General features: G+C 36.1%; 1 protein-coding gene across 2 annotated transcripts in view; it reads left to right on the forward strand.

The window, feature by feature from the left end:
• Window positions 1-25,952, forward strand: part of AP3S1 (adaptor related protein complex 3 subunit sigma 1) — a 35,358-nt gene extending 9,406 nt beyond the window's left edge. Inside the window, exons 4-6 of one of the 2 annotated variants that reach the window (XM_037372615.1) lie at window positions 5,692-5,763; window positions 14,623-14,730; window positions 24,666-25,952. In XM_037372615.1, the coding sequence (XP_037228512.1) occupies window positions 5,692-5,763; window positions 14,623-14,730; window positions 24,666-24,794 (309 nt within the window). In that variant the 3' untranslated portion in view covers window positions 24,795-25,952. Of the gene's footprint in view, window positions 1-5,691; window positions 5,764-14,622; window positions 14,731-17,710; window positions 17,762-24,665 lie in introns of those variants that run through there. The other variant, XM_037372616.1, reaches the window with a different exon arrangement.
• Window positions 25,953-26,969: the final 1,017 nt, after the last annotated feature.

The raw sequence follows: 26,969 nt of genomic DNA on the forward strand, positions 1-26,969 counted from the left end.
AGATACTTCTGTGAAGGTCACTTGTATCACCATTGGGTCAGAGCTGTTTCACAGGGGGGTTTTTGGCTCAGCCTTAGTGAATACATTGTATGTATGTATTCATAGACTCTGCCTCAGATTTTATACTGTGTTCAAACTATATGTGTTTGAACACCTCAGGCAAATTCATACTGTAAATTTTTGTTCAGTTTCTTTTTTTTTAAATACAAAAGCAAGGTTCTGTTTATTGGTTTTGATTAATTGGATGGGAGATAGATCAGTATCTGTGCTAGGTAGGTTTTCCAGTCTTTTGGATTCAGTGTAAATTATGTCATGAGTTGTAGCTATTTCAGACGCTTTAGCCTGTGAAGTGTAAGGTTATAGCGCATGGAAATAAAGTACATAACAAGATATAACTAGCTGTAGACTGCCATGAGGAAAAAGTTGAGTGACAGTTATGATGGTACCTATGTTATGGACGTAAAAGCCTATGTCACCTTTAAGCATTTTCGAGAATTTTAGCCCATTGCTGTACTTCCAAGACATGTTGATGCAGTAAGCAGTTAAATCAGTGAGATCAGTCTTCCATGAAAAGTTGTATATAGCCATGCAAGATAATGTTCAGTAAGATGCATGGGGGAAACGCAGTGCAGTTCACAAATGATATTTTTCTCAGTTCTTAAAGATAAATCATCCTGACCAGAGATGCTTTTATGGAATTAAATAAAAAAAGGAGAGACGTACAACTAGGATACATGTTTTGGCAGACAAATCCATTAACTAGTTCTCAGTTAACACTATGAGTTTATTTTAGAGTTTGGTGGAAAGTAAAGGGCAGGAATTAATTAAAAGTAAAAAAAACCATGTTGACCTTAAAAGTCTTGTTAGTAATGTGTTTGTCTATTGATAGGTCTGCTTCAAAGACCACACTTCTGTTTTGACTAATCAGCAGGACTTGTACAGTCTTTTGCTTACACTGTAAGCTTGGCATTCTCTGAATAATCTATGAATAGTTTTTTTTAAAAAAAAAGTTTTTGAAAGAAAACTGGGATGTCAGTGTAAGTGTGGACAAATGCAGCAGCTGCTCCAAGGATTTCCCAATTAGAAATGCTGTGAAAGCTTGGTAGTTGATTTCATGTGCTTGCAACGATATGTGAATGATGACTTACTAAAGGCCACTCTTAGAGCAGAACAGAAACTAGTCTTGCGTATGGAAAACTGGTTGCACATTCAGACTGTTATGTTTTAAATGAGTCTGAAGTAGCATTTGAACAGTCAAAAGCAGTGAAGGACAGGGCTTTCCACGGGCTGATTGAATGAATTCTATCTTAAGATTTACCATTGCTATTTAGCCTAGGAAGAAGGATGGGATATTCTTTATATGAGTTACACCTATTGATTTTACTTAATTTTGGTACCTGCTTTTGTTAGTATTTGACATTATCTAGTATCAGATGCATTTAATTGATTTGGTGTTCTGATTTTTCTGCTAGCCTTGTTGTCTTCCCAATATTAATGTATATTTGATTCCTGTGTTTTGTTGTTTACCTAATGAAAAAATGAATCCTTCATGGTAGATGTAGTGCTTTACTTTTTGTCATATTGCTGAGTATAGGAAGCACCTGGCTTATATATAACCAATAACAATTTGTTATTTTGATTCATATACTTTAGTCTCCAGGTGTGTATCTGGCTTTAATATTAAAGTATATTTACTACAAAAGAAAGGTGTGGGTTTTCCTTTTGGGTTGGTTTTTTGTTTGTTTGTTTTCTTTTCTGGTTGCCTTGCATAGAGATAGATGTACATGGGTTTTTCTTCGAACTGTAAAAGATTATGATTTCAAAAGTGAAGCACAAGGGGGAGCTAGTAATTCGTTGTGCATGCATAGTTATTTTACTGTTACTTAAGTCACTTATTTATGTTTCTTTTCCAGTAATATCACTAGGTGCATCTGAAGTCATTACTGAAGTACTTAAATTCTAGCAATGTTGCCATAGTGTGGAATTCATTTGACTCTCAGCTACAATGATGATGAAAGTGGCTTTAATTTTATTTACTATAACAATTGTTTGAAAGTGTCTTAAAATAGGTCAAGGAACATTACTGTAAAAACCTAGTTTACCTTGTAGACTAATGCTTTTAAAGACCAGTTATTTGTAATAGATGTATACCTTATAAGTGCTGGCATTACTGTGAGTGAACTCTCCATTGTGAATGGAAGATTGAGGAAGTTTCCAAAGTTTCCACCAGAAGTCCTTAGCCAGTTAGAAATTTCTTTGAAGAGTACTTTGTGCCATGTGATTTCTCTTAGATTAGAAAATGTTTGATGTGGATTACTGGTCATGCATTGCAAGCAGAAGTCTGTGAGTTCATTCAATGTGTGGTGTTGTTGCAATGTAACATGTAAAGGTTTCAAAGTAACCGTTGTAACTATGAATCAAACCTTATAGGAGAAGCCCTAGTTAGTGGACAAAGGTCACAAAAGTAAGACTACGTGGTGTTGATGTGTGGGCATACGTACTACTACTAAACACACACACCTGTGGGGGATTTTTGGAGGGTTTTCGTGTTGCATTTGTTTTCAGCATGTTCCTTTGTTTTTTCAAGGAACTAAATAGATGTCAAAACCAGAGTATGCAAGTTCATGTGCAAACTTGGTGATGTATATGAGGAATATTTTATTTTCTTTCAAAAACAGTGTCAAACTGTTATCTCTTTTAATTAATATATTTGGATAAAAATTACGTTTACACTTTTATTTCCAATCTTCTTCCTGCAGCTAATACCAAGCAGCACTGTCTTTGTAACCTCATTCTCCTAAGGTACAAGGAAAGTAAGAGAACATCTCTGGTCATTTGTCTTGCTGCATTATATTTGTGACCTGTGTAGTTTCTTCTGCTTAACATAGACTTTTTTTGCTTGCTTGCATACCTTCTTCGTAGAAGACTTACTATCACAACAAATTAACAACAACCTTTAAGACAAAAAAAAAAAGATCTGCTTCACTTAGCTTCAGTATAATTTAACAGAAGCATATCCAGTTAACTGTTGTCAGTGAACCTTACTGTCTTGAGTCTGCCTGTGAAAATGCTCTACATTCCTTCTTTAAGTTATGAATTGGTATTTTGATATTAAAGAAGAATCCTTGTTCTAAATGCATGGAACATAAGTTAGATGTAGTTTGACGTTAAAATGGAGATTGATAATAGTAGTAATAGCAACAGCAGAGTATGATCATCTTCTCTTTTATAATGTAAGCAGGATCTGAGACCAGGGATTGAGATGTGAAAGTAATCTTTCTTGATATGCAAGGTAGACAACTGGAAATGGCTCACATCAAGTAGACATGTTTTACTGGGTCTGTAGACAAATACCTAACTATAGAAGCAGGCTTTTTACCCACAAAGAGTTGTGGTGAATGGAGTTAAACTCGGTGGCTGGTCACAAGTGGTGTTTCCCAGGGTTCAGTACTGGAGCCAGTTCTGTTTATGATGAACTGGACGAGGGGATCGAGTGCACCCTCAGTCAGTTTGCAGATGACACCAAGCTGGGGGGAGTGTTGACCTGCCTGAGGGCAGGAGGCTCTGCAGAGGGACCTGGGCAGGCTGGAGCGATGGGCCCAGGCCAGTTGTGTGAGGTTCAGCAGGGCTCAGTGCCGGGTCCTGCCCTTGGGTCACACCAGCCCCACGCAGCGCTACAGGCTGGGGCAGAGCGGCTGGAAAGGGCCTGGTGGGAAAGGGCCTGGGGGTGCTGGGTGACGGCCGGCTGGGCAGGAGCCAGCAGTGTGCCCAGGGGGCCCAGGCGGCCAGCAGCACCCTGGCTGGTGTCCCCAGCAGTGTGGCCAGCAGGACCAGGGCAGTGACCGTCCCCCTGCCCTGGGCACTGCTGAGGCCGCCCCTCGAACCCTGTGTTCAGGTCTGGGCCCCTCTCTGCAAGAGGGACGTAGAGGGGCTGCAGCGTGTCCAGAGACGGGCAGCGGGGCTGGGAAGGGGCTGGGGCACAGGTCTTGTGGGGAGCCGCTGAGGGGGCTGGGGGTGTTTAGTCTGGAGGCTCAGGGGGGACCTTGCTGCTCTCTACAGCTGCCTGACAGGAGGCTGTGGGCAGGTGGGGGTTGGTCTCTTCTCCCAGATAACAAGCAACAGGAGAAGAGCAAACAGCTTTCAAGTTGCGCCAGGGGAGGTTTAGATTAGAGATTAGGAAAGCTTCCTTCACTGAAAGTGTGGTGAAGCACTGGAACAGGCTGCCCAGGGAGGTGGTTGAGTCACCACCCCTGGACGTGTTTAAAAGATGTGTAGATGTGTGGTTTAGAGATGGACTTGGCAGTTTTAGGTTAACGGTTGGATTCAGTGATCTTAAAGGCCTTTCTAACCTAAAGTATTTCATGATTAACAAACCATGTTGAAAGGAGAGAGAATAAAAATCAGATGTTTAACTCCTTCCATATTGCTGCTTCAGGGTTTCAGTTTAGAGTTGCAAACCCCCCCAAAATACATTTAGTGATTAATAAATAGTATCAATGCATATTGTGACAAAATGGCCTTAAACCATCTAAAACTAAGATTAAAATATCACATAAATTGCAGCCTATTTACTGGTCATTAATAAATGATCTGTAAATTCTTACAGAAAATCTTCTTAATTTTGAGGATCCGAAGCTCTCAAACTCAAGTATATGTTTAACTTGGAGGTCATGACACACCTCATCTAAGTCAGTAGGTGTTCTCTGTTGCATAAAGGAACTTGTGCTTATACTTCCCTAGGACTGGAATCTTTTGTCAGCACTCACCACAAGCACATGGTGATTTGCATTTGGGAGCATTAGGAGTGTAAGTACAGTCATCTTTTCATTGTCTGGCCTAATTGGGGCCTGGGATGCTCTTGATGTGCCAAAAGTGGCTAACATGAGTACCAAGGAATCTGTTACAGAAGCACCCAGAGCGGGGTAATGTGCAGTCCATATCTGGCAGAGATCAGTGGCTGGACTTCAGCAGGTGCTATGGTTTTTTTCTGCTTTGTGCACTCACATTCTAGATTCAGGGAGAGGTTATTTGACTGGGTACAAACTGCTGGACTTCTCTAAATTTATGTGGTGTTATGCCTGATAGGATCAGCAGGTGTGACATTAAGACAGCTACCTTTTTCCTTGGTCCATCCTGGATTCAGGAGGTCTAAATCAGGTGAAAGCTGCTGTACTGTTGCTGGAAGTTGTAATGCTGACACTTGCATGATGCTGACAGTTTGTTTGCATTACACATGTGCCTATGTGTGGCAAAGTTAACAGTAGTCTGGATGACCAGGAGATGCCTGCAGTATAGTAATGGTTAAAAATAATAATAATACTGAAAAAAACCCCTAGCTGATTGTTGCTTAATAATTGGGCTCTAATGAAATGGAAAGGAACACTGAATCACAGCTGAGAAAATTGAAGCATATATGATATTGCTGTTTTTTCAAGATGTAACTATTATTTAAAACTGTGAGTTTTAGCAGAGTTATAACATAAACTGACTTGTGCTTAATGGTTTTGCCCTCTACAGATAACATACTGTTGACATAACAATGTTAACTACATAATTTCTATAGATGCTTTTAATGCCTTAAAATCTGCCCAGTGTTTACTTTCTGTATTTGCTTTTGTTAAACCTCACACCTGATGGAGCTATTGAGTTTCTGTTAAAGCTTGACCTCAGGCTTTTTTTTTCTCTTTTCAGGTATTTGTGGAAACATTAGACAAATGCTTTGAAAATGTCTGTGAACTGGATTTAATTTTCCATGTAGACAAGGTACTGTGGTGAGCTGTCATAATACTTCTTGTCAAGTAAAATGTTAGGTTCAAATGGCACTTGATATTAAACTCTGCAGTGATTCTTTTATTGTCAGTGAAATCTAGACAATTTCTACCAACATACTGTTTTTAAGACTTAAAAGCTGCTATGGTGGAACATGTATTTCTGAGGAAAAATAAAATAATGCAAGAGCTCTTTGTAGTGTTACTGCATATATAATTGTCAGATTGGAGACATCTGAATATTCCCAGAGTAGGACTTAGTTTCAAGAAATAATTTGTTCTGTTTTGTTTATGGTTAGGTGTTATATTACTCAACTGAAGTTACGGGGTTTTTCCAATTATGGCTGGCAGTTGCCTTTCAAATGCTATGATTGTGTAATTTAAATACTGTGTGGATCTTTTTCTTCTAAATCAGAAACAGACATCACATCTTTTTTCAAACATTTAGAAACAATCTTGTTTGAATATTCCCAGCTATCAGGAACAAGTATTTTGTTTATTAACCCAGTTTTCAGAAATGCTATTACTGTAGTAACGTTTCATTTAAAAGGATATACCTAAAATGCTAAGAATTGACTATACAGAATTTATTTCTTCAGTTGCGTTTTGTGCCTACTCTTGCTTTCTGTGCAGTCACCTTTCCCCACCTGTGAACATCTTTTCGCATCAACAGCAAAAGACACAAAAACAAAATAAGACAAAAAACACTAAAGTGAAGTAAAAATAGCAACAAATATCCATTTGGATAATTGGATAAATAACCATTTGAAACTGGCTGAGTTTGTTTCAAAATTGGGAAGTTATTTTGGAAAAAACACCTGTACCTTGACCAGGCAGTGAAATGCAAATTACCTTGAGTAGGTATTTTGAACTGATACTGTGCTCATGAAAAGCCATTACGATTTCTAGCCTGGCTGGAACATGTTAGCTTTTTCTAAAATGGCAGGTTAAAATACAAAAGAATTTATGAGTTGTTTAGATATTGGCTTCTGAGCTTAAAGAACCCAAATACTGCCATCATTTTGTGGTAAGAAGTTTGATCTTTACCTTTAGCTGTGGAATACTTCAGCTGCTACGCAGTCCAAGCTGTTGCTCTGTAGCATGTTTCATTCAGTAGCATTCCTTAACATAAGTAGTCTTTTACACTTTATAGGAGAAACATCTTTCCAATAAATTGTAGAGAACTTACATGCTTCAGAATGTTGAATTTTTTGAAGAATATTTTATTTTGTATCAGATATAGATGATATTTTCTTCTTGAAAACTATTTGTCAAGTGGAAGCTAAGATTTAAGTGTTTTATTTGATTTACCAAGAAACTGCATGAGAATCCCATTAAATCTTGAAGCTATGATTTTCAAACTCTGAGGAAAATGTGAACCCTAAATACTAATTAAATATTTCAGAAAATGTAACCCATTTCCAAAATATAAGGTCAGCAAAACCTTGAGTGAAAAAAAATTTTAGCATGGTGCTAACCACTGCAGTAATTTTTAACTTGAGTGTAAGTCAGCAAAAGAATACAAAACAGAAACCTGAACTTACACAGTAGCGCAAGGTTACTACCAGCAGTACTGTAGCATTAGTTGTGCAGTTATGACTAATCTCATGCCATCTCCATTCTGCTTTTTTTTTTCTTCCAGTGTAATTGGTTTGTAAGGCTTACTTTATACCACAACATAGGATGAAAACATTTGATTCAGTACAGTTTAAGTTCATTAGTATTCTTGTAGATCTGTAAGAAAAAAACCCAGGAAGATGTATCTGTGAGAATGAAACTGCAGCATTAAATTCTCTCTAAACTGCTGGGAAGTTCACTTTGTCAAGCAGCAAAATTAACTGAGTCTTCTGAGTTATAACACAATGACTTTCTCTTGTCAGATATTCGTGGCCTGGCTTGTTAATAAATTTCAAGTGTGCAACAGGGAAAACCAGCAACTGCTGCTGGATGTTTTGTCTAAACAGAGTCTTAGTTATAGTGGATACTTACATGTGGGATGTGTCTGGAGCAAAACATTTCAAATATTTGCATTTTGAGCGGCCTGGTGTTGAGAAGAGTGAGGATGTGACTAATCGATTTGGATGAGAGTTGATCTGTGTCTTCAGTTCTTGATGTAGTTGTGGAAGGTAACTTTATTTCAACCCTCTTGCTAGAATGGCCTAAAAAACAAGAAAGACCTTTCTTGTAAAAAAATTATGTAGCATTTAAGAGAGTTAAAACTGTGTAATCTCAACAGCTGTTGCCTCTTCAGTAGCATTTTATGTGGCATTTCTATAAGGAAACATTTACCTTCATCAGGCAGCCATCATTATACAGGACCCAGTGATGGCTTATAGTAGCCTGGAGCCAAGAGAGATGCTTATTCAAGAAGACTATTGGTATAGTACTAGAAATTGATTTGGAGAGAGGTATATAGGTGGGAATTAAATAGTGTTTTTTGTGTGCTGTAGCAGGGTGCTGGGAAGTGTAATTTGTACAGGAGAGAACTGAGCATTTTTACAGATGAGCTGTATTAAAAACAAACTTGCTATAGCTGGAGCAAAACGTTTGAAGAGAAGGAGCTTTATTTCAGTCCTGTACTGATTCCTACACTGAGTCCAGGGGTGTAACACTTTCTGATGGAAAAGATGTCACGGAAAGCTACTGTAAACATCTTTTACAACTAAAATATTAGAATATGTTCAGTTAGGGATGTAAGGAAATACTTCTATTTTTCCACAAGATTTTGGCACGTAGTGAAATATCTCTGGGAGTATCATGATCTCTTCCAAGAGCTTATCTGACCAGAACAGTGAACCCTCCAGAATCAGATTGCAGCTTAAAGACAAGAAAACATATTTGCCAGATTTTCCTGGGAGAGTTTTTTCTTGATGCATTCCTTCTTCACATTTATGAAAGCACACATTCTTGCTTTTAGACAGCTCATGGAACAGAAGTAGAACTCTTGATTTTTGTAAAAGCACCTCAGAATTCTTACTACAATGGAAATTTCAGATTTTGAAAAGGTGATGGTCTCAACAGTCTGATCTCTTTTAGAATATAAATGTAAGAGGTGTACTCCATGTGTCTTCAGTTTTTCTTAGACACTATTTTGAATACACTGTTGAAGTGTATTTTGCACTTCATTGCCACTTAATGCTTTTTAATTCAGAATTTTTTTTGTTTATTTAGGAAAATAATTAGTGATTTTTTTAGTTAGAAAAAGTAGAGAAAATAAAATGTTTTTGATAAGTTAATATGTATTTGTAATGAAAAATAAAAAATAGTATTAAAAATGTGTGTCTTGCTACTGCTTATGTCTGGGCAAACTTGCTAGTACTGTTTTATTCTTATAGTGTATTTAAGAGAAGGGAGTAAATCGATTACAATGTTTACATAATATTATTAGTCATAGTTGTGATTTCCTTTCATTACAGATTAGTGAGTAAAATTAATTGTATTGTTATTTGGAAAATCGTCCCTTTAGAAGAAAAATGAGGCAAGACAAAAAAGTGGTTAGCTACTGTGTCAGTTCATGCTTTATAAAGATTTCTAAATACTGCTTGTTAGACTTCCATATTACATACTAAAAGCAGGGAAAAAAAATAGTTAAGCACGATCCAAGGTTGGAACAGTTTGCATGGAAGAAGTTGTTAAATATTCAAGATACTAGAGGCAGGGAAGTAAGAAGTGTATTGAAAAAGTGTTAAAGGGTCCGAAGAAAATAACAACTCTTGTTTCTCAGGAATAGAGAGCAGCAGGATATTAGATGACATTTCAGGAAGTACATTTGAAATAAATAAAATGCGTTTTTCGTGATTGATAATTAAATTACAGAATGTCCAATTTTATCATAGATACCAAGAATATTATAAATAGGTTAAAAAGTAATAAGATGTGTTAACCAAAGGAAAATCTGGCAGGGGTTATAAAATACAATAATATAGCAAGAGACAGCAAATAAACTGTATTTCAGGAGTCCTTAAAATGGGGATATTTGGAAACAGACAGTTTATGTCAGGATAGATCATACTCTAAAGATTTCTTGCATAATTTTTTTGAGTGTCAACTGGTGAATTTTTGAAACCAGATAATGAACTAGGTGGATTTTGCTTTCTGATTTAATAAAGCCTTTTAAGCATGCGTGAGTGTAACTATGCTACACTTGAGAAGTAGTAAGTGTTAGTATGCTCCTGAGCAGTTTTATAATCTCATAATCTGTTTTTTTATGAGGTTGGCTGATGCAAGACCATTGTATCTAGAAATGCAATGAATTGGTCTTTCCTAATTTCAAATATATATACACACACGTGTTTTTTTTTTAATTTCCTATTCATATATATATACACAGACATTTTTAGTACAATTAATATTGCTGACATATGCATTACACTTACATAGTCTCTAATTCTTTCTGTATAGCTTTTCCTGAAAATTTGGATTTCCTGCCTATAATGGATAGAGCAAGGTTCTGCTCTGAAGCATTTGTTTTTACCAGTGAAACTTTCTCCACATCATGAAGTACCACGTTTTTACCATAAAATTCTAAGAGAATTCTATTATAGACCTAGGGAGGTGCCTGGTACAAGGCGTTGCTCCCAGCAGGGTCAGCCATGGGGGTCAGACCGGGCTGCTCAGGGAGGGAGGGAGCCTGCACAGCCCCTGGGCAGCCTGTGCTACCGCCTTGCCTGCCTGTCCTCCTGGAGAAGTGAGTCTTAGTCTCTCCTGTCCCTTGCCTTTCTGCCATGCCCTGCTGAGAAGGTCCCACTCACTGACAGTCCCTTGTAGGCACTGGTGGCTGCTGTTAGGTACCCCAGGCGCCACCTTGTCCAAGCTGATCCAACCCTGCTGCTCCAACCTCTCTGCGCAGGACAAACGCACTAGTCCCAACAATTTTAGTGGCTCTCTGCTGGACTCACTCCATTTATTGATGTCTTCCGTCCACTTGTAGGCCCTAGACTGGACACAGTGTTGTTCTACATGTAGTCTAATAATACATTATATATTTACCATGTCAGTAGCCCTCTAGAGGAAAAAATTACATCTGTTATGAGTAGTGTTGACAGGACTGTAAATGCTTACCTTTACCTATTGTGGAGGGAAATAGTGCCTAAAACTGGCATAATTTCATTACATTTCTTTTTAAGGGCACCTTGCAATCTATTTCAGAGAAGCCAGAGCACTTGTGAAAACTTAATCAAATGCTCAATCTCTTATTTTGTTATAGGTTTCGTATAGAGTTCAGCCTGTTATTTTAGAGCTTCAGCTCTCAGTGTTTCAGAGTATCATGTGTATCATCACATCATGAGTGATGCCTCAGTTTATCAGTAAGCTGTTTTAGAAAGAGATTACCTGAGAAAAGCGGTGTCTTGGTTTAACCCTGGCCGGTAATTAAGTACCACGCAGCTGCTTGCTCACTCTTTCACCCTGAGGGATGGGGAGGAGAGTTGAAAGGAATGTAAAACTTAAGGGTTGAGATAAGAACAATTTAATAATTGGAATAGAATAAAAATGAAAGAACAATAATAACGATGATAACAGTTACAATGAAAAGTGGAAGGGAGAGAATAAAAAACAGAGGGAAAAGAGGAAAGGAACATGCGGTGCTCAATGCACCTGCTCACAACTGGCCAACCAGTCCCTGAGCAGCGACCTGCCCGTCCCATCCCAGCCAACCCACCAGGTATGGTATCCATACCAGGCATGCCGTCCCATGATATGGAATACCTCTTTGGCTAGTTCGGGTTGGCTGACCTGACGGTGTCCCCTCCCAGTTCCTTGTGCTCCTCCAGCCTTTTTGTTGGCAAGGCCCAACGAGCTGGAAAGTCTCACATCAAAGCCAAAACACAGCACTGCACTAGCTCCTGAGAAGATAATTAAGTCCATCCCAGCTGAAACCAGGACAAGAAGTCTCTTTTTTTTTGTTGTTCGTAAAAACATAACTCATTATTTTTTGTTTTATTTTAAAACAAATTAATAACCTGTAAAGATCAAGATCGCTCTTCTTCATTCTTTTGTTCTGTCCTACTAGACTTCCACAGCCTGTTCCATGAAGTTCTCTGCTCAGCAAGTCGGACTAATCAGGAACGTATGGAGGTGTCACTTCTTGCCACTTCAGTCAGAAATACATGTGAATTATTCCTGTGCTTTAAATGAAAGGGCCAAGTTCTATACTAAAGTTTTCAAGAATGTTAAGTGGAAATTGAATTAAATTCCTTTGCTTCTCCAGGCTGTAGGCTGGAATTTAGACTCTTATGACTTCTCAGTGCAGTTTCAGGTATCCTCCACAAATTAAAACATATTCTTCAACAATGGAAATATTTTTTTGACTTTGAAGTGAATAGTTTCTGAATTTTGGGGCTACCAGTTCAGGCTAAAGTTAAGCTGGAATTTCTTCCTTGACATCACCAGCTCTGCCAAAAAGAGCAAAATGAGAAATACTCCTCTAAAATCTGGACGTGATGACTGTGGTTGCTGTTTTGGAGCCAGGTGCATTTATGCATTGCATAAAATTCAAATCTATTAATCTGCAGCAGCAAGTGATGGTGTTTGCATTGTTACACTGCATTTTTATTGAAAGATGGAAAAGAACCATGTCATAGTAAATTCTCAGATTAGATAAGACTAGCCAGAAAATTTTCCACTTCTGTAGGGAGAAATGAACTGTTTGTTAGTCCTGTAAGTCTGTATAATGCCCATTCAGAAACCAGAAAAATCCCAAAATTTCATAGCATGTGAAAAATACTTCTTTAGTAAATTATTGATAAAATATAACCAAAATCATCAGATAAATTTATGTATTGTTATAAATAAATGTATTATGAAGATCTTTGTAGGTTTTATGTTTTGTTTTTGGTGGCCATGCATATTGTATTAGCTAGTCTTCCTATATTCCGAGGAGAATGCCACATGGCTTACAAGTTGTGGAGTAGTCAAGAAAGCTTGCTAAACGTGTGCGGAAGCTTAAAAACATCACTGATCTTGGAATGGAGTGTGATTGTGACTGAAGCTGCAAATCTGTCTACTTCTACTCCCTAAGGAATTATCAAATCTAATACTGTGTTGATTAATAAACTGTGATTCTATAACATCTTTAGACAGGCCTCTTTAAAGTTGCCTACTTTATAACCATCGCCAGTGGCAGAGATTTGTTGTCCTCTAAGTGCTGTTAGTGGTTGTTGTTAACCTTCTAGTTAAGGAAAAATAAAAAACCATTTTTGTGTCTCTTAATTTTTTTATAGTAGCTTCCATATTAAAATATTTGATATTTTCTTTTTGATACTAACAACACTTTAAGTTAACTTCTTACATCATCAGCTTATATTATCAAGTCTTCTGTATGAGTAAAATTGAGAACTGCCTGGAAAATCAATATTTTTCATGTGATTCTTCACCAATTTGTGACCAAATGCAAATGTAAATTTTTATTTTATTTTATTTTAGTATTTCAGGTAGCCTATACACTGTATTTGCTAACTCCTATTTGTGTACAGCTATAAGCTGTTTCCTTATGCTATGAACAAGTAGCAGTAAATAGTGGTGATGTCTTTCAGTGTATTTGGATTGTCAGTGTGGAGTAAATTAATGTTAGATTACCATGTCTTTAGCTTTTAGCTGATTGTGATGTTAAAAGCTTTTAAATCCACTTAGTAACAAATCAGGAGAATTATTGGCACCACTTTGAAATTATGCTTTTTACCTTGGTATGTTATGAGGGACATATATATGCCAGGAATAAGAATGGCTCACTAAGGATTGTTGGTCTTTCTCATAAGTATTTGATTCTTAAAGCTATATTGAGCAGCAGTAGGCAGAGAGGAAGAGCTATTTTCAGCCTCTAAACACATTCATTGTAAGTTTCTACAGAAATATACTAATGATTTCTCAGGGGAACAAGTCTTCAATCTCATTTTTGAGATGGCACAGAATTGAGAAGTGTAGTGGGTTTTGATATATTACCTGCAACTTGCCTTTGGCATTGTTTGATTCAGGCATTTATTTCTATCCTTGATCGACAGAGAAATTGTAGTAATATCCAAAATAGTAGCACAATTTTGCTTTGAAGTCTCAGATTGTGCAATGTGTTTATATCAGAAAAGTAATAAAATGTTCTTTCAGAATTATAATGGGATTAAAATATTATACATTACTTATAAACTCTGGATTTTTCCTAGAAAGTATGTGGAAGCATGCTTTTTTTAAAAAGTCTTTAGTGCAAATACAGACTCCGAAGCAGAGATCCATGAATGTGAGCTTGCATCCCCAGATCAAGGTGGCAGGGAAGAGGGATATTTAGACACACCCATTTCATTAATGTCTGCAGCTGGCTTATGTAGTCTTTCAGTTAGTCCTAGCTGTCAGTCTAGTCTCGGATGCTGAAGACTCCCTGTTTATCGTAAAAAGTACATACTCAAGTATGGGTCAGCTCAGGCATGTTAATTCTACTTCTGAGCCTAGTCTTTGTACCCATGGCGGGTGAGCATCACTGCTTCTCTCTTCCTTCATAGGTGTAGCCCAAAGTAGTTTTTACACATATATTTGTGAGCAGTTTGTTTTATCTTGTAGAACCTGCTCCTGAGAGGTATTACCGCTATTGATACTAACTAGAATTCTTGTTCCAGTCCTTGGATAGAAAGCAGGTACTTAAATAAAGATGAATGTGAAAGTTTCTTCTAGCATTGATAAGTGAAGAAGATACTGGAGAAATGAACGTCAAGTTACAAGCTTTGTTCCCAAATGGGTTTAAATAAATTGCTGACATTAATTAAGTCACTTACAGAAAGCAGGCGTTCCTGTATGGAGGAATCTATATATCATCTGTCAAGGTGCATGTAGGACACTTTACATTTAAAAAATTTCTTTTGGTCTCTTTTAGGTCCATAATATATTGGCTGAAATGGTCATGGGTGGAATGGTTTTGGAGACCAACATGAATGAAATTGTCACTCAGATAGATGCTCAAAATAAACTGGAGAAATCTGAGGTAAGAGTGACATGCTGTGTAGTTTCTAAACTAAAACATAGTTGTAGTACATGCATGCTACATGATATTGTTTGTCCTTCAGTAGCATACTATATACAACTGCTTGTTTATAATGCGAAAAATTGACAGTTATTGTCAGCTTAGGATGTCGTACCTTTCATCATAAGTAATAATCGCTTAGAGTTGCTGCTGATTAGTTTTTGCAATTTGTATCTAATAGCACTGTGCACTGTTGCTATTGAGATACTTCCGCAGTTTAAGCTTCTCTTGCAGAAGGCATGTTATTTGTAGTGTATTTATTATGCTGGACTACTGACTATAACACTTAAATGAAATCAGATCTAAACCAAAGGGTGTATACAAAGACGACATATATCTGTCTGCAAGCATGTTTCTGGCAGCTAAAATAAAACAGCAGCATATTTAGTGTCTAATACTGCAACACAAAGTAATAAACTGATCTGGAATGGACTAGCTAAAATTTAAAGCCTAGTTTTAGTAATTTCAAGTAAAAAAGAATTCTGCCATTTTGATAATCTGAACATTTGGTCTTCAGTTGAGTAGATTCAAGTGAGAAAGTGATATTCTGTATATGCCCGTAACAATCTGGGTGAGGGATACTCACCTAAGTTGTGGGAGTCCTTTTTGAATTCAACAATCGTTGAATCTGTGTTTAGGAAAGAAACTTAGACTAAAAAGGATTTTAGAACTGCTTTAGCTATCACACAGAATATTACGGTTCCTTTAACATAACCACATGTCTTGTAAGCCAGAATACTACTAGCACATCTTAGCTAAGTCTGTGATTGATTCTTACTGATGAGAGTATTTCCATAGAAGAATGCATCATCTGATTTTTGAAGCATAATACTCAAATTTCGAAACAAACCTTTGCTTGAATTGGAGACTTTCTCTAAAGTTGAAGTTGGCTGAGTGGATTGAAATATTGCAGGTGGCATAAAGATGAAGTAAATTGACATTTTTAGGAGAAGACCAAGAGAACTTCCTAGTCTTCACTTAAGTGCAACAGAGAGAAATGAATGCTTCAGGTTTTTTGTGGTACAATGTATACTGTTCTCCTAATTCTGCACCACCTCAAGTCTTTTAATGCATTTAATTGTCTGTTTTGCACAACTTCCAAACTGTATCCAAGAACAGGACAACACTGTATGAAAAACAGGAAGAAGCTAGATATGATAAGATACAGTGCCTAGCAATGTACATCCAGAAGGACAGTATTGTAGATAATGTAGGTGTCCAAAATGTTAATTTTAACATTTTTCTCAAACCCAGAATGAGCCATTGATCACAAAGATTAATATTTGGAATTATTCTCATAATTTTTTACTATATTTGAACAACTTCTGTATATATATGTTCTTCTTTATTTGATGGAAAATAACATAGTCTCCCAAAAGCTGAACCTACTGAACAACTATTTTCTACCCTGTATTATGTGCATATCAGTTTTACCTGAAAGCTTTTACTTAAGGTATTTATTCTTAGTTGTGTGAATTCTGTTACCAAATCAACTGTAGACCAGTCTCTGACTAGTCAACTGAAACTCATCGATTCAGTGCAGCCTGTTGCAATACTTGCTGTGTTCCATTATTCATCAGTAGGTCATTCTTTTAACATGCTCTTGGTATAAAAATAGGTGGTAGAAGATATAAAAAAACAAGTAGAGCGCAGACCATATGCAAGGCAAATAGGAACCTGTTCCTTTACGTTCAGCAATGAATTATAGAAGGTAAAGAAGTAGCAGTGGTAAAACACTTGGTGACTGGGATGGAGTAGAACATTTCAGTCTGCTCACCACAAATGAATTTTTTTTGTTTTTGTTAGCTCAGTGACTGTTTCTTTTCAAATTTAACAGTTACTGTAATGCTGAGATACTTCAGAATACCTGGTAACTACCTCCTCAGTTCATTAATCATTTGTTTCATTTATAGTCACAGAAATTTCCTGATTGCTATTTCTTTTATCCTTTTGTCTTTTTGATCAAGTTCGTAAATTTTTCAACATGTCTTTCCTAAACATGTATTTTCAAGATACAAGCAAATCCAGTACATGTAAATCAAATCAGTAACAACTTGATATTTTTGAATGCTGGTCAGTAAGAAATCAAAACTAGTGGATCTTATTAGTTTTCTTTAATTTAAAAGAAAATTATATTTTAAATTTAGAAATTACTATTGATATAGTCTGTAGTTCATAGGACTGCCGCCTATGCCACAGCAATCTAGCTTTAGTCTGTTTGGCTTGTTAGACCTCTCACAATTCTTGCGTTCATAAAGTAGCTGCTTTAAGTTTAAATTGCCTTTTTTATAGTTGAAATGATGAAGCTAATAAAGTTGTAACTGAGCTACGTTTTCAGAAGTGTTTTAAATTTTGTATTGTGTCCACCTGGCTTCCCTTAATATAAAAATTTAGCCTTTTGACATCAGGTATTTGTTTAGTGATGTGTTAGGTTTCTAAACAGGCTTTCAGTTAGAGTTTAGTGAAGAACATTGAATGCATTTATTAAATACACAAATATTTGAGCAAACTTAACAACTCAAAGAATCTGTTAATCTCTGTTTAAAGCATTAATTATTTAAACCACTATGAGGGAGTCCCTAGCTTTGATTTCTGATTCAGCTTTTACATTGCTTGGATGGGCTACACAGGAAATTCTATTTCTACCCTGAGAAATGTTGTCATAAATGCATTTCCCTACCTTTTAGTTTAGTGTTTATCTGCAAATGGATTTCTGGTCAATCCTTCTAAAGAAAAAGATCATTGTGATTAAGGGAGGGAATTTTTGGGAGAGGGGTCATTGGGATTTTATCTGAAGCCTGTGGAAGTATTGTAGGTAAACCTGGGCTACCTCTGCTCTATTTGGAGTGTTCAACTGCGTGTGATTTAGACTTTTAAGTTGGACCTCATTTTTCCGAACCTCCTGATCTTTTCTAGCTCTTTCCATTCTTCTCTCTTACAGACCTTTATCTTTCAGTCTCCCAGACAGGACAGGTAGACAAAGGTATTGCTGACTTTTAGAAAAAATGTACTTTTAACAAAAAGGGAAAGCAAAATGATGTCAAAGGCAATAAATTATGTAGGCCAGACTCAAAAATTATGTGTAAAAATACCCATACTAGTCCTTGTAGCCTACTTTTTGTGCTAGTTTCTTCTTGTAGTTCCCTCATCTTTTTATTGGCTATAGTGTATTTTACTAGCTTTCCATTGACGTCATATTTTTTATTTTATTTCTCTTCCAGCATTTTATAACTTAACTTTTCTTTGTATCATTGTTTAAGAAACAAAGGAATATGAACTTCTATGAATATTACAAAAAACCCTGCAAAACTAATCTGAATAAAAACTGAACACACAGATAACAAAATACGATGTGATGACATAATAGAAATAGCTTCCTTATTGGGAAAATTTTGTACCTGGTAATCTAAAATAGGTAATATGAACTCCTTTGCTTCAGTATTTAGTATTTCCAAATGAAGACAAAAAACCTTTACTTGCTTGCAAAGAGAAGCTTCAGAGTAAGCATCAGGTGAACAAAACATAGGGGAAAAAAAACACCCCAACATGCAAACCAACAAACTCAAATAGTTTTATACATACAGAATAAAATTACCAGTGCAATTTGTAAAGGTTATGTAGAAATACCAAAGCTGATCTTTCAACCATAAGTATATCAAGCATAAAATGAAATGAGAAGGGCTTTCAGTATGTACTTAACTTCAGATGTACATTTGCTGCCCTTGCAATCTGAATCCCTGGATTTTGCTTTAAGATATCTTGGTAACTGCAATCACTGAACATGAGTATTAACAAGGAACTGGAAAAGGATGAGGAAAATGTATATTTGAAGTTCAGTTTATGGTCATTGTCCCCTGTCATTTGCTGTTTGATACATTTAGTTCAGCTCAACAGTTTGAATGTCCATCAGTGTTAATTGCAGTACTCAAAATTCATTTCCACTCATTTTAAGTATCTGTGTATTCAAACCATAGGTATTTTAAGTAGCTGGAACCTTAAGCAGATGAAGTTTATTTAATTTATTAATAGCTTGCTCTTTTTGCATTATCTTTCTAGGATAATGTAATACCTGTAATATTTAACAAATATAATTCTGTAATTGGATTTAGTAGCACAAAGCTATAAAGTATTCGCTAAGAATATTTTTGGGTAGTATGAAACATTTTACCTAAATTTGAATTATGCTATAGCACATGAAGAAAATTAAGCAGATGACCTTCCTCTGCCTAATATCTCAACACTTGTAACATAATCTGTATTTCATTTGAACAGTAGGAAACTTAATTTCTGATTTGGTTTGGTTTTTTGGTTTGTTGGGTTTTTTTTATTTGTGCAAAGCTACTTTTCTTTTTCTCTGTTCTGCTTACACATACTCTGTTTTTATTTTTGGGTCTGGCAATGAAAAATAAACAAACAAATAATGAATCATTCCCATCCATTACTCTCTTTGTGATTCAAGTGCTTAAAATCTCTAAGAGTATGTCTTAAGTCTTATCTGTTTGGCCTCATTTTGATATACTTGCAGACTTCATTTTGTTTTTTCTCTAATTATGTTCATTTCTTTAACTTCATAAGCAGGGGACATGATCATTCCTTTATATTATGTATTGCATCCTTTCATGATTTCATAACCCTGCTGCTTTGAAGTCATACTTGTTCTGGAAAGAAGCATTGGTATGAAACACCAGCAGCAGAGAGGTCCTAGTACCTCCAAAATATCTGCAAAAGGGTGGCTTATTTTGCAAAGTGTTAGCCTTCATTATTTTGTTTTCCAGTAGGCTGTATATTTTTATATGCTTATTTTAGTGATCGCTAGCTCGGTGTAAAGTTGTTTGGTGTGGTGGATTGAATCTTTTTTTTTTTTTTTCTTTCCTATTTGTATCTGCATATTAAATACGTGCACAATACTTCTCCAGATGATTTGGATTTCTTTCTAAAGAGTAAAACATTGCTGGGATCACTTTCATGTGAAGTTACCAGTGGGGCATTCTGAGAAAGGATGATGATAAGAAAATTGATTCCTATAGTGATAAATAATGACCTAAGTAAATGAACAATAGGTCATATTTCTCACTTGATAGATTAGGACCAGTAGAATAGAAGTTCTGTTATTAAATATGTCTATTTCAGTCTTTTAAATAGCATTATTGTTTTGCATATGTGGCATTGCTCTTTCACTCTAAAAGTATATGAACATGTTTACAAGCATTTTTTGTAGTAACTGCTACAGCATTTCAATATTAAAGCACAACTTTCAGTAATGAATGAAATTGAGAATACAAAGCAGCTGTGGCAAAAATGTGGTGTATTGGCTTGTTGTAATACCAGCTGTATGCAATTCGTACTGTATTTCTGAAATTTCATTAGTATGTCTTCAGAAGTTTCATTTTCACTTGTTTAAGTCATTTGCTTGCTGTGACGAGACAGTTCCATCATTCACTGCATGTTTAAAGCTTGCTACGTGTTTTGGGTTTTTTTCCAAGTGAAACAGTTTTTTCTTTGCACCTCACCAACTTACCTGCTGAATTACTTGATAGAAAAGGCAGTTGAAACTTGTCCAGCTTAATGTTACAATGATGGCTCTTTTAATCAGGTACCTCTATAAAACTCCTTAAAAGCACAGTGGTCTGGAAGTACTTCTTGTAGTACCTTTATGTTTCTAAATACAGTTTTCACTTTCTGTAGAAGAAAAGATAAATAAATGGAAGGACTACATACTAGTTCACTGTTTCACCTGCTAAAAAGGAATGCTAAAGCATTCAGATAGAATAGCATTTGAAATAATGTATTAGTTACCCAGTTTGGGAGTTTAAATATTTTTCAGTCATTTTATCCATCAGACATCTTTTGTGAACTGTTTGCTCTCCCTTAGAAATACTGTATTGTCTGTATTGTGCTTGATAGGGTTGACATTAATTGTGATAAATGGCATTCTATTATGCATAATATGTATACATTGAATTATAAGCCCACTTAATATAGAGAATTACAGGAGAAGATAATGTAATAGTTTGAAAATCTCTACTCCAGCATATGATAGTGGAAGACAATCTTGCTGGCAAAAAAAAGAGGTAATCTGAAATTCGTAGTGCTTTTGTCAGGGATCTTTGCTGATCCTGATCCAGAATGGTCCTCGTGAAATGAGACTGTTGGAAGTCATGACTGTATAGGGGGGGTGGAAGGGCAATGGTCATGTCAATTGTGGTATTTGAAATAATTCTCAATTGTGTCTCCATTGAATCCTATGCCATTGGGGCGGGAGGCAGGGACTGTAAGTCTGTGTAAAGAGGATAGCTGCAGGTAGGTAAAAATAATGACCAGTTATACTAAAACTTTTATTTGTCCATTAAGAATAATTAACTTTCATTAATTTAGGGTAAGGAATCTCCATCCTAGTCACCTAGAAGGCATCTCTCTTTTGAATTACCAGCCATGCCTGTTTGTGTGGACCATGTCCGTCACTTCCAATATTTTTCTGGTTTCTCATTGTTTCAGTTACAAATTGTATAATTCATTGCTTTTGTTACTACTTTATTAGTATTTTCATCTTCTCTATGGAAAACAGTTTACATTGCCCCACTTTTGGTTTTGCGTAAAGAATTTTTCTCCAGTTACTGAATATAGAATTTAAAAGAACAAAATAAAAAGGAAATGCATTTTTTGTTTTATGTGATAAAACTTCACTGGTACTTACCTCTTGATTTCAAATTCTCAAATATAAAAAGGACAGTGTTGAGCACCTTCCTATTTTCTATACCGTTTTTTTAATAAATAGCAAGAAGTGGCAGTGTCTAACGCTGCTCCTTTAAGATACTGCAGATCCAGGGATGCAGATTTTGGATACTTGCATTTCTGAATACTTTTAGTGTTAGGTCCAGGTTTTCCCCTTCATGAAGGTATTGCAATTGAAACAGCCTCTGAAGTGAATGACCTGATAGATTCGGTGATGTTAAGGGAAACCAAGGAAAAAGAGGCTTTGAAAATGCTTTTTTGTACCTTTTTAGTTTTACTTAATCTGTACTTCTGAGAACTGGTAATTTGGATTATGTCAGGCCAAAGTGAGAGCAAATTAATTGATTGCATTAGAGATTTGAGATTTTTCCAAGCTTTCTCCTCTACCCCCACATGCCTTTCCCAACTTTGGCATGTCTCATATATGAGTGTTTGGCAGGGGCGTTGTTACAACAAATGACTTCATGGCTTTCTGGTTCTAGTTCCTGGTACTGGGAATCCTCCTGTGGCTAACATCTTCATACATGATATAAAAAGCTTAGTTCAAAATCAGAAACTTTATTTAGTTTTATTTTTGACTAATGGTTATGGTTTTGAAGGGAGGAGAACAGTAGGTAGGATTTTAAGGGGAAATCCTACATTGACTTGACCTTACATTTATAAGAGAGTAGTAAAAGGGAGAAAGCATTTTTTGGACAGCCTTCAGAAAGTAAGAGTTGTTATTTGAGACGTATATGAGGTGTCTGGATCCTTTTCTGCGGTAGTGCAAGGTGGACACCATGGAAGTCAGGTGTACTACTCAGTGATTACACCTTGTAGTTGCAAAGAGTTTCAGTGGAGAGCAAGGATCTGAAAAGACTATAGTTTGGGCAGTAGTCACCTATCAGCATTGTTTAATAATCAAATATGACACAAACTTTTCCAGAAGTTCTTATTTTGTTTTGCTGTATTTCTTGCTCAGAATTCTTTTATCTGGAAATGCACTGGTTTCTTCAGTCTTTGACACTCATAATGTCCTTCCATTTCTACAGGTTTAGACTTTTGTTTAACCAGTTCTTAGCATGGTACTTTGTTTCTTGTGGATTCTTCCTTTTTACTGGGCCTGCAAGATGCCACACTCGAAAACCACAGTAGTTCTGAAAATCACTTCATGGTTTTTATTCTTTTTGAGTATTTTTAATCCTGCTTTTAAAACATCAAAATAAAAGTTGATTTTTGTACATATTCAATAGAATTTGGAATATTAATGTCTTTTTCTGCAAATAAGAGCTTTTTTAAAATCTTCCAAGCCTTTTATTTTTTTCCCCAGCAAGAACACAAATTATTTGTGCGGTTTTGTGGCAAGCCTGAAGTAAAACCACACAGCTAATTCTAAATACACATAGAGAATCTCAGCTTTTAGGAGAAACATCTCCATACTTAAAATGAATTGTACCTTTTCTATGCAGCATCAAATACAGTAACAACTTAATTATTAGTATTTTTTTGATAGTCCTTAAAATAACGTTTTGAAGAGGTGTTCTTCAGAAGCAATAGGGAAGGATGGTGTTCTGTATGTCTTCAGACCTCTGAGCTGTCTATCACCTTTATTAGCATTTCAGTAATACACCCTAGTGTGTAAACTTGGCAGTTGATTTACCTAAAAGGAAGAACTGAATGGAAGTCAGTAATGAACTTACCTCTGTATGGTAAAACTTAATGTATTCATACAGAAAGGCTCTGGCTTTAAATGAAGGGAAACTACACACGGTAGAGGACTTTAATACAGAATAAGTACGTCAATGTTTGATTTGGCATAACCACATTATTATGTAACGTTCCAGTGTGCCCTGGGGGATGCAGATATGCGGGACATCAGATTACTCCTCTTGGTCTATAGAAATGATCTCTCTGCGTGGTCTTTTATCACCAGCAAATGCAAGGTGTTTATCCTTTTATTTTAGGCTAAGCCACCTTGAAATGACTTATATATAAATAAAAATATATATGTATTCATTTAGATAAGCAATATAGTTCAACTGACATTTAGTAGCTTGTTACTTCGAGGTTACGTATTCTGAACCTGCAACCAGTGTTGGTCAACTGTGAACTGTATGTATTTTTAGAATAGGTAAGAGACAAACACAGCACATTGGACTTTAAATACCTCAAGATTGTCTGTTCTGTGATGTACACATTATGCACGCTTGGATAAGCCTGCTGTTCCTCCCTGCATACTTGTCCATCAAGTTGACATTGTTACCAACATCTCAGAATGAAGAACTTATCGAGACCAATGTGATGTAGATAAGCAGACACTTCTTTATTGATGGCCAGGTGCGTGAGTGAGTCCTCTCACGATCAACGCACACCAAGCTTCAAAATCAGACACCATATATAGAACTTATTCATACATATTCATTAAATATTCATGCATAATCATAATATTTCCCAAAAATCATTAACATACCCTTCTCCCAAATCTGATTCTGCACAGTAAAGGTTAGAAAAGTCTAGAGATGTGTCTGGGGTACAATTTGGGTAGGTGGTATATGAGCCGGTGGTCGCGATCTCCCCCTGCCGGAATTACCTTTTACTAAAGTTCACGATTTCTTGGCAGGTAACTCTTAAGTTGTTCCTGTCGACTCTCCCCAGTTCCCTTTAATTCTACATTCTGACATTTCAATGCATTCTCCCAGGCTACCTGTAAATACTGTATCCAGCTATCTTCGGTCATCTTGAGTCTTAAGTCTATTTTCTAAGTTCTCATCATTCCTACTAGGTGATTCTGACCTATTCTTTTGGCCTTGGTACAGGGCTGTATAGAGGATTTCATAGCAGCTTTTGTTGTGCAGCTACTAGTTTCATTAAAATATATTTCTTATTCCTCTATATTTCTATTAAAATTATTTATTAAAATAAAATAAAGTTAATTCATTCCAACTTATTAGCAGATCTGTAACAACATTACATGTTTTACCATATAAAAAGGAATGTGTGAACTGTTTTCTCTATCTGGTTTATATTTCCAAATAACCCATTTCATTCCAAACACAATTACCATCTGGTCTTTCTAATTGTGTAACCATGGAAATACTTGAAAAGTTACTGTCTGTGTATATTCCTAGTGAGTCTTCTTGTGACCAGCTTTGTCTGACTTGAATTTTCCCTCACTTTATACACAGGCTGGTTTAGCAGGAGCTCCAGCCCGGGCTGTTTCAGCTGTAAAGAATATGAATCTGCCAGAGATCCCAAGAAATATTAATATTGGTGACATCAGTATAAAAGTGCCAAACCTGCCCTCTTTTAAATAACATGGCTACTCCAGGTAAAACAAAGGAAGAAATGTAATAACAGATTTACTGCATAATTGTTTACTGAATGAACAACATGTCTAACTTTTACTATTTGAATAAAACTCAAGGTACTGTATAGACATAATTTGAAACATCAGTGTGTGGAATTGAATGTTGCTTTTGTCTTATTTGTGAAATTAAAGGAAATGGATGGTCCCCACGTGATTTCTGAATTACATTCCTATGCCCTTGTAAGGCATATCACTGTGTCTGGGCTGCTGCAGTATTTTGGGACAGTATTTAAGATGTCTTTGTATAACCTATAATGCTGAGGTTTTTTGTATATTCACTAAGGTCTATAATTAGTGCATTCCTTAACTACTACTGCTGCTTGTCATGGTTATCTAAGATATTGTTGCATGAAATCATTGAACTCTAGTTTTCTTTAAATAAAATCATAACCAACTGGACTTCTAAATACCTGTTTGTCTGAAACCTATTCTTCCAATAAATCATGTTATTTCCTATTCATGGAACAAATTGACTATGTATATAAATACTCTTGTAGCAAGCATTAATGTTGTAGTTTAATCTCTGAAGGAATTACACAGAGGTATTGTGTTGAACATACGGGCTCTACATTTCTCACAAAAGCTGTTCATTATTATTCTGAAGGAGAAACTGCATTTACTGAAGATCTGATGACTTCTGTTTACATACAGCTATTGAGAAGATACTCGCACAATCTGATAGACTTTCCTTAATGGTCTGACTTTGTTTTGGGAAAACAGATTGCTCTGTGTGTTGTGAGAAGTACAGAATGGGTTGAGTAGATTGCACAGCTCAGAATTGTAAATGTGAGTGTATCAAGTAATGTGATAAAGAAAGGCACTCTGGAAGAATAAATGAGGAGGAGACTTTAGCAGGGCCTCTGTGCCTCATGACATTTGTGATCCTCTGCTTTGAGAATTACATTTATGAGATACTTAGTATTGTCAAGACCTCAGAAAATCCAAGTGCTATCACCTCTGTGTAAGATGTTCAGCTCTTAAACTCTTCTGTGATTTAAAAAAAAATAAAGGGGGTAGCGATTGATTTTTATAATTATATTCTTAAACTCTGTGTGATGTACAAGTCTATTTAAATGATTAATAAAAATATCATTGGGATATTTAAGAATTCCTGTAAAGTTTTCTTCTCCAAAAAAGTGTGCTATTAATATTGTGTATGAAAATACAATAACATTATGTCAAGGACAACACATTTCAGGACTAGTCTGAGAAGTCCTGTGTTACTTCAGAAATTTGGATTTGATATAAATAGAACATTCTTTTCCTTTTGAGTTGAATGTTGAGACATACCCCATAGGATAAACTTGGAATCACATCACATTCTCTGATCCACAATAACATCATTGATGCCTTTTGAGAGCATTTGAGATAGAAAAAGAGAAATTACTTTTGAAGTAGAAAATCTGATACAGTCCAAGAAATTTTAATATATTTCTTAAGGGGGCCGGGGGGAGGAGGGGAAGGGAGGAAAGTTCATTTACATTGTTTGTGTTACATTTAGTAATCATCAAGTAACACTGTTTTATAAATGCTTTTACAAGCAGAATTTACTCTCTTCATACCTCTTGAAAAGTTTGATTATTTATGCTTCTGAATTAACTTTCTTAGTTTGAAGCTTCAAGAAATTTCAGGTGGGGTTTAAGTAGAAAATTACCACTTTTTCATTTCCACTGAAGAAATTGAGAGAATGAAACATGCAGCATTTTTTTCCCCCATGAAGTATTTAGTATTCCCAGGTTAGACAGCTTAGCTAGTACAACTCTGGATCTGTTATAATTTTACGTGCTTTTGCCAACTTTTGTTTTTCTGCTTAACGTGTAGAACACGTGACATTCAAAGTAAAGATGTTGAAGATTTTCCATATTGTTCCCCTGTGCAGATTTAGTGCTTCTGCCAAAGGAAGTTTTGAAACACTTGGTACTCCTGACGTGCGGAATTAGACTCTATAACTCGAAAGTTATAAAGTAGGTATGTTTATTGCGCGCAGATGCACGGGGGATCGCTCCTCCACAAGCGTGCATGCCCGAAGTGACCAACCATCTCACATTTAGACAATGAAACAAATGAATATTCAATTAACGCCTATACATATTCGTCACCTAAACCCGCTTCCTCTCGCTTC

Source organism: Falco rusticolus, chromosome Z (assembly GCF_015220075.1).
Source record: "Falco rusticolus isolate bFalRus1 chromosome Z, bFalRus1.pri, whole genome shotgun sequence".
Taxonomy (NCBI): domain Eukaryota; kingdom Metazoa; phylum Chordata; class Aves; order Falconiformes; family Falconidae; genus Falco; species Falco rusticolus.